At 40.3% G+C, this 15,466-nt stretch overlaps 1 protein-coding gene across 1 annotated transcript; it reads right to left on the reverse strand.

The window, feature by feature from the left end:
- Positions 1–8,440: 8,440 nt before the first annotated feature.
- On the reverse strand, positions 8,441–15,047 carry LOC104234053 (aspartic proteinase 36-like). Its single transcript, XM_009787542.2, has 10 exons — positions 14,414–15,047; positions 13,510–13,639; positions 13,150–13,400; positions 12,768–12,995; positions 12,293–12,455; positions 11,999–12,072; positions 11,788–11,884; positions 11,587–11,650; positions 9,390–9,461; positions 8,441–9,182 (listed from the first exon to the last, which is right to left on the reverse strand). Exons 1-10 carry the CDS (start codon positions 14,671–14,673, stop codon positions 9,010–9,012), a joined length of 1,512 nt encoding a protein of 503 aa, XP_009785844.1. The 5' UTR covers positions 14,674–15,047; the 3' UTR covers positions 8,441–9,009.
- Between the last annotated feature and the right edge of the window lie 419 nt (positions 15,048–15,466).

Genomic DNA, 15,466 nt, shown 5'->3' on the forward strand with positions numbered 1-15,466 from the left:
TTCTCGGTAAACTTTTTCCAATGTAATGCTCATTTTATTGGAACCTAAGATTCATGGTTTTCTATGGACAAAGGGCAGAATTGACGTTGGAATGAATTCCCTGATCGCACTCATTCAAACTTGCAAAATCCTTATTTCACGCCAAAACGTTGATTTTTCTGTAGTTGCTATCTTTGGGTATATGTTCCGTCTCATATTTACCAGATGAGAAACTCAAAAGTCACTTCTAGGCTTGCCTTCTTTCAATTTTTATGTTCGAAGCTATATTTTAATCTTCAAATCGAAGCAATGCACCTAATGTAAAAGAAAGCATGGCCGGTATATACACATAATCTGAAGATTAGTATCTGTAACTAACAACAACAACAATATACTCAGTATAATCTCATGGGTGGGGTCTGGGGAGGGTAGTGTGTACGCAGACTTTACCCCTACCTGGAGAGGTAGGGAGGCTGTTTCCGATAGACCCTCGGCTCAAGAAAAGGTGGAAAGGAAGAATAGGGTAGAAAAAGAAGAGGAAAGAGGGGGGAGAAAGAAGGAAGAGACAAAAGACGATAAGAAAAGAGGAGAAAAAGTAGCATTAAACAGTAACCATCAGGGAGCAACAATATCCAGTGGGGGGGGGGGGGAGTAGCATCGAATAATAATAATCAGGAAGCAACAATTCCAGTAGCAATTTTCAAAAACAATGGACGTGGTTGCTAAGTACCAGATATACAATAACAAACTAGAAGGAAGTAACTTTCAACCCACAACAAGAATATTACTAGTACTACTGGTAAACCTAGGAGAAATTCACAACTACCTATCAACTCATCACCTTAATCATAGATACCTTCCTATCGCTAGTCATGTCATTGGTTAGGTGAAGCACCAACATGTCTTGCCTAATCACCTTTCCCAATACTTTATTGGCCTACCCCTGCCTTTCCTTAAGCCCGCCATGGTTAACCTCTCACACCTCCAGACAGGGGCATCTACGTCTCCTCTTCACATGCCCAAACCATCACAGCTTCGATTCCCGCAACTTGACTTCCATGTATCTATAACAAACAAAACTTTGAAATACTCCCTCAGTCTATTTTTACTTATTCATGTTTGACAAGGCATACGTCTTAAGAAACAATTAATAAAATGATAACTTTACAATCACCTCTAATTAAATAAATTGAAAATGATTAGTAGTAGTACTTAATAATAAGAGTGAAATATGTAAAATGATAAATTATTTCTTATTTTTTCGAACTGGACAAGTAAAAGTAATTTTTTTTAAATATAGCAGACAAGTAAAAATAGATGGAGGGAATAGTAAAGGGAGGATGAGAAAGTTTAGGATTTAGATTATTAATATAAAGCTCTTTGTCACGTCTTTAATTGTTAACTAAGTACACGTGCGACACTTGACAACTCGCTCACGATCTTGCACAATTTGCTCACGTTCTTGTTATGTCAAGCCAGCCTTACTACACTCAAGATCGCTAAGAGAATGGAAGAAAGAACACAAGAGAATTGTTAAAGAAAGCTTTGTATTAGAGAGAACTTGAATTGTTTGCTTGGTGAATTACAAATGAATGACCCCCTTTATATACTAGTCTCCTAGGGGTTAGTGTATAAATATTAATTATTACACAAGTCCTTGATATTTACAAGATAAGGGCTTTTTCTAGAATTCTCTACAAGCCTAGAAGATTCCAAGGACTTTCCTAGCAAATCCATAAGGATCTAGGTTCTTCCTAAGGAAATGTCCATATCTCTCTAGAATCTTCTCACAAATGCTAGCCTTCTTCTTTTGTAAGCTTCCATATGGCATTAATATATGCCAAATGGCGCCTATGTGGCATGATGACATGACGGGTCATCACCCTCTCCCCCACCCAATATTGCGACGACTGTGGTGCAATGCTGCTGCATAAACTCTCGGATCTTATCTTTGAATATCCACAAGTCTTCATATCGTTCCCACGTGGCCTCCTACAGTGATTGCCCTTTCCAATGGACGAGGAGCATAGCGGTGGCTTTTTGCCCTTGTTTTCGCCTGACCTGGTAATCTATGATAGCCTCAATCTCCCGATCATGCGAGGCGGTGATAGTAATTGGCGCCCGACTTGATTAGCCCCTACTCGGATTATCCTTATCTTCATGATATGGCTTAAGCATGCTGGCATGGAAGACAGGGTAGATCTTAAGATACGATGGCATGTCAAGCTTGTTTGAGATCTTGCCTGCCTTGGCGACGATCTTGAATGGCCCCTCATACTTACGAATCAGATTCTGATGCATGCCTTGTAGTGCCTTGAACTATCTTGGGTTAAACTTCACCATGACCATGTCCCCAACTCTATAGTATGTGGGACGCCGCTTACGGTCCGCAAACTTCTTCATCTTCTTAGCTGCCTTATCCAAGTAGGACTTAGCAGTGTCGAGCTGCTCCTCCCATCCTTTGGCCATATGATAAGCCCCCAAACTCTTTCCCTCGAACACGGCTGGTAAGGAATGTGGAGTTTGTGGTTGTTGGCCTGTGGCTAGCTCAAATGGTGTTTGTCCCGTGGACTCACTCCGTTGCAAGTTATAAGAGAATTGGGCGATGTCTATGAGCCTTGCCCAATCTTTCTGATGCGCGCTTACATAATTCCTCAAGTAGCATTCTAGTAAGGCATTGACTCATTCCGTTTGTCCATCCGTCTGTGGGTGGAAACTAGTAGAAAAGTGCAGCTCCGTACCAAGTATGTCAAACAACTCTCTCCAAAAGTTTCCAGTAAAACAGGGGTATCGATCACTGATTATATGCCTTGGTAAGCCCTAATACTTCACCACGTTCTTAAAGAATAGCTTGGCGGCTTCCTTAGCTGTGCAACCTGGTAAGGCGGGCATGAAGTTGGCATATTTGGAAAATCTATCACGACCACCATAATAGTACCATAACCGTCGGACCTTGGTAGGCAAGTGATAAAGTCCACAGTCACGCTCTCCTATGGACGCTCTGCAACTGCTAGTGGCTCCAAAAGTCCTCCGGGCTGTTGTTGCTCAACCTTGTCCTGATGACATACAAGACAAGTCTGCACATAACATTCTATATCATCTCGCATGTGTGGCCAATAGTAGACTAACTCAACCAAGGCCCTGGTGCAGCGTTGGCCTGGATGACCAGCCCGCATTGTATCATGACTCTCCCTTATGATCCGCCGTCTAATGTCTCCAAACTTAGGCACGTAGACCCGCCGACCCGTGGTAAGCAATATGTCGTCTTCTACCCAAAAATGTCTCGTTTTGCCCTGGTTGGCTAACTCGATAAGTTGTTTGGCTGCTGGATCATGTTGCATGCCTTCTTTTATAGCCTCTTGAATATCCCATCTCGCTGAAGTGATTGCAGCAAGCTCGACTTTCCGGCTCAAGGCATCGGCTATGCTTATACGTCCAGCGCATAATCAAACTCAGCCAAGAAATCTTGCCACCTAGCTTGCTTTGGTGTGATCTTCTTCTATGTCTGAAAGTAGCTAGTAGCCACATTATTAGTCTTGACCACGAACCTTGACCCGAGTAGATAATGTCTCCATGTACGAAGGCAATGCACAATGGCAGTCATTTCCTTCTCTTATACCGTGTAACGCCGCTCTGTCTCATTTAACTTGCGGCACTCAAATGCTATGGGATGATTATCCTGCATCAGGACACCCCCAATGGAAAAGTCTGAGGCATCTGTGTGCACTTCAAAAGTCTTGGCAAAGTCAGGTAATGCCAAGACTGACTCCTCTATTATAGCTGCCTTGAGGCCTTCAAACGCCTTTTGACAATGCTTCGTCCAAACCCATGGCTTGTTTGTCTTTAGCAACTCAGTCAATGGTACGACCTTTGCTGAGTATCCACTGATGAATCGACGATAGTAGTTAACAAGGCCAAGGAAGGATCTCAACTCATTTACCTTTATGGGTGCCTCCCACTCCTGGATAGCACGTACCTTAACCTCGTCTATGCGTAGCTCGCCATTGCTAATGACATGGCCCAAGAAGTGCACCTTTGATTGTGCAAACTCACACTTCTCTCTCTTGATGTATAGCTCGTTCTCCCGCAAGACTTGGAAAACCTTCCTTAAGTGCTCCATGTGTTCCTCCAAGGTGTTGCTGTAGATGACTATGTCATCTAGGTAGACTACCGCGAACTGATCAAGGTAGGGATGAAAAATCTTGTTCATAAGGGTACAAAATTTGGCCGGTGTATTGGTTAAGCCGAAGGGCATCACCAACCACTCAAAGGCTCCATATCTCATCACACATGCTGTCTTTGGCTCATCCCCTTCCGCAATGCGAACCTGGTAGTAGCCCTTTCGAAGATCCACCTTGGTAAAGTACTTGACTTGCCCAAGTCTATCAAACAAGTCAGCAATGAGCGAGATCGGGTACTTATTTTTCATGGTGACCTTATTAAGTGCTCAGTAGTCTATGCACAAATGCAACGATCCTTCCTTCTTCTTCTGGAACAATACTGGTGCGCCAAAAGGTGCATTTGATGGGCGAATATGACCAACATCTAGCAACTCCTTCAATTGTTTCCTGAGCTCCTCTAGCTCGGGAGGTGCCATACGATATGGGGCAAATGCGGGTGGCTTAGCCCCTCGCTCCAACTCAATCTTGTGATCCACCTCTCGCCTGGGCGGCAAGTGCTTAGGCAACTCCTCGGGCATGACATCTTTGTTTTCCTTAAGCAACTTCTCTATGCAAGGCGGCACTATCTCTTGAAAATTTTTGTCTTCCTCTAGACTTGCAATGGTTGCCACGAACGTCGGCTCCCCCTTCTTGATCCCCTTGAAAACCTGCATAGCTGAGAGTTGTGCTTGGATCTGTCCGTGTGGCATAGTCACTGTAGGTACCATGCAAGCTCTTTCTCGCTCCATAACCAAGAGACGTTGGAGGTAGGGGTCGATTAAAGTATGACAATGTCTAAAGAACTCTTGCCCCAGTATGATGTCAAAGATATCCATAGCGGTTACGGTAAAGTTTGTCATACCTTTCCAAGTTACCAATTTGACACCAACTCCATTAGCTACCCCACGAGCATTCTGTATCTCGGCATTCACAGTCTTGACGTGAGAGTTGGTTGGAGCAAGCTTCAATTCTAGTCTCTTTGCGGCTGCCTAAGTCACAAAATTATGAGTTGCTCCAGTATCCACCATTGCATGAGCGGGCTTGTTGTTGATGGTGAGATCCACAAACTGATTGCCATTCTCGGTAGGTTGGATAGCTTGCTTCGTGACAGCACCACATAATCCGATCATACTCAACTGTGCGGTTCCCGGACTCTCTCCTTGTGGCTGCTCCTTTCGCTCATGTACCATGGCATTAAGGCTCTTGAGGTCAGGACAATTCCTGAAGCCATGTGGCCCTCCACATATATAGCATCCCTTCTTCTCGACCTGCGCCTTCTTCTCGGCGTAGCCCTGACGACCACTCGACTTTTTGAAATCTTGAGTCTTGGAGTATTGTTGTTGTATCTCCTTGACTTTTTCATGGTCTCCCCCACCTTTGGTATTGTTAATTTTTGACTCCTTGACATTGCCTTTGTCGTGCTTGTCATGCCTAATATCCATTAATGATTCGGCCTCCACTATGGCTTGGCTATATCAGTGACTTGTCGGCGTTGCAACTCCTGCTTAGCCCAATTTTGCAACCTGTCCATGAAGTGGAACAACAAGTCATCATTGGTCAGGTTGGGGATTTGAAGCATAAGGGTAGTGAACTCCTTGACATAGTTACGTATGCTCCCTGTTTGCTTCAATTCCCTAAGCTTGCGCCTTGCCGTGTACAAGACATTGTTTGGAAAGAACTGTCGCTTGAACTCCGCTTTGAACTGATCTCATGTGCTAATAGTACATAGACCTTTATCCACGTCGGTCATTTTCCTTCTCCACCATAGCATGGCAGTCTCTGAGAGGTACAATACTGCAGTGTTGATCTTCGCCTCGTCGTTCCTCATTTTCCCGTGCCTTAAGTAGTTCTCCAAGTACCAAAAGAAGTTTTCCACTTCTTGTGCATCACGAACACCTTTGAACACCGGGGGTTTGGGAGCCTCGATCTTGGCCTCCCTCGTCACCACAACATTGCTGGATACCTCGGTTACGCCAGCATTGACATGCTCCTCGAGTGACTCTATCTCTGCCTTCATAGCATCTATAGTACTCAAAGCCTCCATGAGTCTGCACTCTAAGGCAGTGATGGTTTTCCTTAGTTCCATCTCAGTCTGTGTACGTCCCTCCAATTCATTTCGGATACTCTCAATCTCTTCAAGAGTGTGCCCCTCAAGAACGTTAAGGGTGTCTTCCACCTTCCCCAAGCATTGGCCAAAGATCTCCACGGTGTCCATCCCCACGTTCATCTTCATCACCCACTCTTTACCGAGCGAGACGTCCTCTGGAAGGACCTCCACTTCATCCTCGCTCGCCTTAGTGGCAGATGGTTCTTGGGATATAAGCCCTTCGTTTGACACAACCTCAGGTGGCACCTCCTGGCTCTTGTTGGTGACATTCCTCTTTTTGCTACGGCTGCTTTTGCCAGCAGCATCCTGGATGAAGTTGGCTTGGGTGTTGGCAGCGTTAATTTCTCTGTCGTTCGTCATTCCCTTAGTTGAAACCTTCGCTCTAATACCACGTTGTCACGTCCTTAGTTGTTAACTAAGTACACGTGCGGCACTTGACAACTCGCTCACGATCTTGCACAACTTGCTCACGTTCTTGTTATGTCAAGTCAGCCTTACTACACTCAAGATCGCTAAGAGAATGGAAGAAAGAACACAAGAGAATTGTTAAAGGAAACATTGTATTAGAGAGAACTTGAATTGTTTGCTTGGTGAATTACAAATGAATGACCCCCTTTATATACTAGTCTCCTAGGGGCTAGTGTATAAATATTAATTATTATACAAGTCCTTGATATTTACAAGATAAGGGCTTTTTCTAGAATTCTCTACAAGTCTAAAAGATTCCAAGGACTTTCCTAGCAAATCCATAAGGATCTAGGTTCTTCCTAAGGAAATGCCCATACCTCTCTAGAATTAAATGCTAGTCTTCTTCTTATGTAAGCTTCCACATGGCATTAATATATGCAAAATGGCACCTATGTGGCATGATGACATGGCAGGTCATCACATCTTGGTCTTTTAACTTTCCTTCTTTATTTTTGCCCCAACTTTCCTTCTTCTTTCCCTAGTCATTATTCACTTGATGACAGAGACGGATTTACGTGGAGGGGGTGGGGTACATGCACCCATGCTCCCCTCCCTAGGCTATGTATAAAATACTAATTTTTTTAATTATGTGATTAAATATATTTGTGGCCACCCATGCTCAAGTAATTGGTTTGGTGCATTGGTGACTAAGTGCCCCCTCTTATCTCCTTTTTGTCCCCAAGGTCATATGATCGATCCCCATACAATTCTTTTTGATTAATTCCTTGTATAATTAATTACAATAAATAAATTCCCAATTTTCCACACCCTTTTCAATTAATAACTTATCCCTACGTCCTTTCTTTCATTTCAATTAACAAACAAATACATTTTTTTACTTTTTAAAAAAAATTCCTTTTTGTCTACGTCTTTTTTATTTTCTTCTCCTAATCATTCTTTTGAGTACAAACACTTTGAAATCCCTAATAGCAAAGTACTCATGACTCGTCTCTCTCGGCTCTGAGGCTCTCAACAGATTCAAAGCAGGAAAACCCTGCTCAATATTAAGCGTCGCTTTTAAAAACTTTTTTGAATGATTGTTTAATTTATTATATAGAGTGTGAGATATTTAAAACTGTAAGTAATGATGTTATTATTGACTGTTTTCAATAAAAACTCGTCGAGGACAATTGTAAAGTGAATGATATTTTTTGCGAATATAGTATTAATATAATTTGCCTGTTAACTTGCCACCATCATAAAATTTTATATAATGGAACCAAACATCTATCTTAAAGCAGTTTGCTCGTTAATTTGCCGCCATCATAAAATTTTATATAATGGAACCAACCATCTATATTAAAGATAATAGTGCACCCATGGTATTAAAATCATGGATACGCCTCTACTTGATGAGCATCAAGATGGACAACGGTAGCTTTCAAAAGACACCAACAGAAGCTAATGAAGAAGCCGAATTTCCACAAACAATACCTAGCCAGAGGGCCATGCATATACAAAAAGTACTATAAGTTACAAGCGAGTAATGCAAATAAAAATATGCACACATACACCCACCCAACCTAAATGTATATATACACAGACACCGTTGAGGGGAATCTGCAGAAAGATTGGATCGGAAGAAGTGTTTCAAGAAGAAAAAAGATATCAGTTAAGAGTCACTTAAGTTATATAAGATTGGGATCCTCATAAGAACATGTACCAGATCAACTAATAGTTTAATGAAAAAGTATCTATTCATGTTTGTGGGGGTGGAGAGAGGACATTCATATAGTACACACTTTTCATTATACTGAAACATTGTAAAATGTGTTACACTGCCAATAAGACAGACAGGAAAAGAATCTGACAAGAAATAAGGATGAAAATTTAACAAGCAGCAATGCTTACAACGGCTAATTGCTTTTACAATGATGCAATGTGCATACAGAAACTAGTGCTTTACAAGAAGCCCGGGCCTTCAAAAATTTTACCTTCTACAACAGCTTGACCAACTCGAAACAAGAGCACAAATTGCTTTCATCTTGCCTCTAGTTACGCGTCTTCACTTCGCCATCCTTAACTAAGAGGTTATTTACATGGCATGTCACTGTAGAGACACATCCAAAGGGAAAATCTTTTCGAGGTCAGAAGGAAGGTAAAGGCCTCTCCTAGTCACGTGCGAGAGAGACATTTAAGTACAAATCTTTTCGAGGTCAGAAGAAAGGTAGAGGCCTCAATCAGCTCAGTGGAAAACCTAGTAAGGGAATGAGAATGACACAATTGCTAGTCAACTAGAGTAATATTAATCGGCAAAGCATATTTCCAAACGAAAAATGGCAAGTCAAAACTGAATTAAGTTAAAAATGGGGAACCAATCATCAGAACCAATGATAGCAGATGAATTATAGTTCTAGTGTGCCACAGATTGAACAGCAAACTGCTTGATGCATGGTTCACGCTCAACTGTCCAGCATTGATAAATTCATCCTTGCCAGAGGTTATAGACACATTCACAGATGATGAACCTATAACAAAAACATTAATCATGAAAACCTTTAAAAATAGAGAACCAAATCGGAGGGAAGAAGCAAGTCATGTCACAAACCCCCCCACCCACCCCCCACCCCCACCCCCACCCCAAAAACCCAAAAAATAAAAAGAAATAAGAAAATAAAGGGGCAAAATGGAGATAAAAGCAAATGCTGACTTCATTTCTAAAAAGAGGTACTTACAATCATAATCTGCCCATCCAATCCTCTGCCGAGCCAAGTCATACACAAAGATCTTATCTTTCAAAACAAGATCTGAAAATCAAGAAAAATACAGTTAGACCAACCTAGATTCTTGTTTATCTATGGATCTGGATTACTCGACAAATGAAGATGCATCAATTGACAAGGAATACATGGTTCAAATGCCAAAATCATAGTCAGACAATTTTTGAGCATTTCTACTTCAAATTATCCATAAAAGTTGATTCGAGGAAATGATTCACCTTGGGCTAGTGGTGTTAAAAGGTTAAATCTCTTAACTTTAGCTAACACAGGATTGTATACCAAAAACCAGCAGAACTAATTGAATAGCTAGAATGTTTAGGAGGGAAGAGGAAGGAGCCCGAGGGCACAGTCAGACAATTTTTGAGCATTTCTACTTCAAATTATCCATAAAAGTTGATTCGTGGAAATGATTCACCTTGGGCTAGTGGTGTTAAAAGGTTAAATCTCTTAACTTTAGCTAACACAGGATTGTATACCAAAAACCAGCAGAACTAATTGAATAGCTAGAATGTTTAGGAGGGAAGAGGAAGGAGCCCGAGGGCACAGGCATGACTAAAATAAATTTGCACCCAAGCCGTATTGATTCCATGAAATTGTAAGTCATTTGGGACAATGTTCTTGAATGTATTCATCAGTTATACCTTGTTCCCGTTGCACTTTCAACACCATGTTGCGGCACTTAATAACCGGTTCATATGGCGGTCTACATAGGATATGGACAAACCATCTCATGTGACCTCTTTTTCATCCTTTATGTGTGCCTTGCACCCTTTGACAAAAGTGATTGTTTCTAATCTTGTCCAATCTTGTATAATTGCGCAACTATCTTAACATCCGCATTTTTACGATATTCAGTTAGTGGACATGTATTCTGAGCCGAGGGTCTATCGGAAACACCCTCTCGGCCCCTATAGGGGCAGGGGTAAGGTCTGCGTACACATTACCCTCCCCAGACCCCACTATGTGGGATTTTACTGGGTTGTTGTTGTTGTTGTCAGTTAGTGGACATGTAATGTTAACTCTTACATATTGTTGTTGGTCCCATTACCATTATACTAACTTATTTTTCAATTTGCTTGGAATCTTTCTATCGTAAAACACTCATGCAACACTCTTTCATGTCACAACCGGCATATTTCAGTTCTCTGTGTTTCTTCCTCATCTACCACGGCATTCTCTATTCTCCTGGAAGATTTGAGCTTAAATAACTTGATTGTCTGCATTTAGGCACCATACTTCTTTTTTTTGAGAAGGTAACATTTGTTGTATATATATTAACTACACCAAAGCTAGTGCAGTCGTCCATAATTACAAAAGGTGGTACAGACTACAGAAAGATATTAATCCTTAAACTACTTACAAGGCACCATAATTATATCTACTATCGCTTCACCTTAATACTTTTTAGGCGGAGTAAACTTGCATTGCCTAGATAGTGTCTTGCTTCTACTTATTCTAAAACCTTGCTCCCTACTCCCTAGAGTGTTTCCCCATGGAGCTTTTGATTAATTTCGTTAATTAATACTATCATCAACTAGCATGCATCCTGAAACCTCACCATGTATGGTACTGGTTAACTCACCCATAACTAGGATAAAAAAAGTACAACGTGCTCACACATCAATGCACATAGAATACACTGCCCCCCCCCCTCCCCACACCCCACCCACCCACCCACCCCCCAAAAAGGAAGATTACTGTTGGTCATAACATTGTGCTTGGTTTTACACATACACACGCAAGGAATAGACCTATTAAATGCAGCTCCAACCTTAATTTAGGAGTGCAGTCATGTATCCAGTCTAACACCACTTACCACGGATTAACTTTCTATGAAGTCCACCCTACGCTGTATTTCAACATCAAAGTAACAATCACTACTGCCTCTACAAGATATATAAGACAAACATTGAAAAACTAGGCAAAATCGGAAATATAAATTTCTTGGCACGCCCCGGAACATATCTAACCGAATTACTGGTAGTACAAGTATACCTATCCTCTGGTCAATCACAATAAAAGAACGGATGCAAAATTAGAAAAGACAAAGGGACTGCAATCTTCAAGCTACGATTTTCAAATTGCAAATCAATGACCTAATATTCTAATAGAAAATTGGGGTTGAGGCATGTCTAGTAAACAAGGAACCAACCTCCTAAAATTGTTACACCTTGATCCTGTTTTTCAAAGCCGATGCACCACATAGCAGCACCTTCCTGTTAGAAACATTCAATTGAGTCGCTTAGCTTTGTAGTTCATCAAAAAGACAACAGGGCTGAATATAGCATTGCTTATATAGTCTAAGATGAGACTTCAAGAAGACATTTAAACACAATGAGATTCCGGTACTCACAACAAAGCCCATATGCACAAGGTAGTCTGCTGGTCTTAAAGCCATCGATGCACCGCCGTCAAAGTTCAGAGAAACTGGGGGAAATATCTCTGCGATGCTGTTTTCAGAACGAAACAGGGTGTCATATTTGAGTCACCAAAACAGCTGGGTAAAGACATTTTTGTCGTTAAGAGCTCAAATTAAATATCTATTGAATTATACAAGGACGAACCTTGAGGAGACTAAAAAGCACGGTTTTCCTCGTGAGATGATTGGCCTAACTGATGGTGAAACAGCAGCAGTTATCTGCAGATGAATGGTAAAACAATTTTCAGGGGTTTTGATCAACAGTTATCTGCCCTTTTTCGCCAACCCCAACTTGCTTGGGACTTGGGCGTAGTTGTTGTTGTTGTTAGTTTTTATATTTAGAAGATGCGGATATAATTTTGGTACAGACAAAGAGAGCAATTGGACATTCAAGTTGAGACGGAGGGAGCCAACAAATTGGCCAAATGTAGGAACTTACAGCATTGACAAAGGGATCATAAGCTTCTGCGGCAATATAAGCCAAAGTTGTACCAGAATCCACAATAGTTCCTCGATTGCCAGATGTCGCAAACACTGATGGATCAACAGGCACCAACTGTCCATTAACAGCAATGCTCTGCAGATATACATTGTAATGTGCCCTGCAAAAGTGGAGAGCGGATATAATCAAGCTCGCTAAAAAACCATTTTCTTCCCTAGTGCCCAGTTCATCCCCGTGCTTATAGTTGGAAAACAAATAATGTCGAAAAGCATAAAAAATAAACACAACCAGGATATGTATTCAGTACAGCTTATTATGTACGTGCAAAGCAAAAATACCCATGGATTAAAAGCTATAATTGATGGACATATGGCAACTATTAGCACAAGTCACACTAAAGATGAAAACTATTAAATCTATATATTCGTCATAAGCAAGAAAAGGAACTTTGTTGTACTGTAACAATACGTACTGTGACGGAACAAGGGGACTATATACGATTCTCGGATCCAAAATCTCACCAAGGACTAGTATACCTCCACCATTTCCCTCTCCTTTCAAGCAATGTGAAAATACTTTAGGAGTAATCCGATGAGAAGACAGTTGAGATATTACTGAAAGACCCTGTTGACCAAACCCAAATATCCCATCAATTGCTCTGTCCGTTTTGGTCAAGTCCCCAGACTGAGAGGTGCTGCACCTGTTTTAATTCATATCCAAGTATAAGCTTTGGGTAAACAAACATGGTTTTTTCATAAATTTGGCCAAAGATATTTCTGGTTCAAATGACCCACAACTGTTTCTAATGAAAATTTAAGTAAAGGTGTAAGGATATTTAAGAAATAACAACTCACCCAAAAATAATCGGTGCTGAAGAGTTGGCAATCAATGAGGTTCCCAGGACTGTGTCGAAATATAATAAATCGGCTACGTAATGACCAGTTGTGCCACTCCCATCTCCATACTGAAAGGAGTAACCACACTGATTGGTTTCCGTAGAGCACTCAGCTGAGGAAGTTTGAACTATAGAAGCGCACACTTGGTCTGCACAAGAAATGGGAGAAGCAGTTGACGAGATGGTAGCGTCATAGAAGTTGAGCTCAACCTGCACACACGTAACAGTGTCAGCAGCTTCCAACAGAAGTTTATTCCTTCACAACACTTTATACAAGAAACTAAAAAAGCAATAACAAGATGAAAGGAAGATGAGTTACCCCAAGTCCACTTGTCCGAGGACAATCATCGCAGGAACTACATGTTACCCACAGGATATCACTGCCCGTGTCAATCTGCACATTGTATTCTCTTGGTGGAGTTCCCAGTCTTACTTTTGTAAAATAAAGGCTACAAAAGTAAGCATAGAAGAAAGAGAGAGAGAAAGAAAGACAATGGTCAACAAAGTCGATATTCAAATCAATAAGAATATCAGTCATCCTCAAACAACAGAAAGCAAATGCCAAACTGATATAGCAAATGGTCATCTTTAGAGCAACGTGAAACTCATCATTCGATCCTACCTAAATATTTTGCACCAGAACAAGAAACCATACAAATTAAAGCAAACAGAATTATCACTAACGTCAAAATCACCAACCAACCGATAATTAACAAGAAAGCACCTAGAAAAGGAAAACAGCATATCAAAATTCATTGCCTTACAACTACTTTAATACACTGAAAATCAATATTTAAAAGAGACTTCACGGGAATGTAATCTAAAATCCCAAGCCCACAAGTCCAACTAAAATCAATTACCTTCAAACTAAAAAAACACAAAATTTACCTCAGAATCTGTGAGACCAAATTCATAAGACATTAATAACACATCAAATTTTCCATAGCTTCCATACATTCACCAAAAGTTCCAAGTTTTAACATCATAAAGAATCAAACTTTCCCCAAAGGTGACTAAATTAACCGAACAAAACTCAACAACACTTCAGTCCCAAACAAGAGGGGGTCGGCTATACGAATCATCACTTCTTCATTTAAGCTCAACTCATATCATCATCATACCAATATTGCAATATAACTCCACATTAGACAAAGGAAGAAAACACTAAAAACATCACAAATATAACAACATAATCTATCAAAATGGTGTGACAAAATAATTACCCGACAAGATAAGGGTCAGATGAACCGACAACAGGAAAATTAACAATCCCACCAGCAAAACTCTGCAACATTCGAGCATGTCTAGCTCTGTCCCTTGCTCTAACCTCCTCCAGCTCCACCTTCCCGTTCAAAGGAAAAATCCTTTCCAAATTAAGCACTCCCGCTGGCAGTTTCTCAGCTCCGACGGCCACGGCGGCGGCAGCAGCCATCACCGCCGCCACCACCAACACCATATTCAAGAATTTCATGCGGCATCCCATAAGAAACAGGTTCTTAAAAATGCTAAAATATGTATCAAAATACACAAATTATATAATTATGAGTACAACCCAGCTCAAGAAACAATTAAAAAAATGGATTTTTATTTTTTTTATCAAGAAAATACAGGTTTAGAAAAAGCTAAAATATGTATCAAAATACACAAATTATATAAATATAAGTACAACCCAGTCGGAGAAACAATAAAAAGACTGGATTTTTCTCAACAAAATAGATGAACAAGAACAAGAACAGTAATCTCTTATTTGGTTTCTGCTTTCAAGAGAGAGAAGAGGCAGTGGATTTTAACTTTTTTTTATTGGTTTATTTGTTTATGTGAGTATATGAAAATAGAAAATACAGGAACATTGAACAGTTATAGTGTGTGTTTTTAAGACAGAAAGCTTAAGCAAGTGAGTAATCAAATGGTGGCGCTAATGAACTGTCAAAAATGGGCTTGTGGTACATGCTAAATTGGAGAGTTGTTACAAGGGTATTTTCGGGAAAAGAAATTTTTGTTCTTTTCTTAATTTGTATTTGGTCTTAACTGATAGGATTAATTAATGAAAATTAAAATAATTAAAAGTTACTATTTTGTTGTTGTTGTTGCTTTTCCATAACTCTTTTCATTAATATATATCTGCTCCTTTTAATGCTACGATTATATTGGACTGTGCCGAGAATATATCTATCGAAAATAATTTTTCTATCTACGTAAGATAAGGGTAAAATTAAGTACATATTACTCTGAATTTATTATTATTATTGTAAATATAATTTAAAAGGATAAAAAGA

Source organism: Nicotiana sylvestris, chromosome 7 (genome assembly GCF_000393655.2).
Source record: "Nicotiana sylvestris chromosome 7, ASM39365v2, whole genome shotgun sequence".
Classification (NCBI taxonomy): domain Eukaryota; kingdom Viridiplantae; phylum Streptophyta; class Magnoliopsida; order Solanales; family Solanaceae; genus Nicotiana; species Nicotiana sylvestris.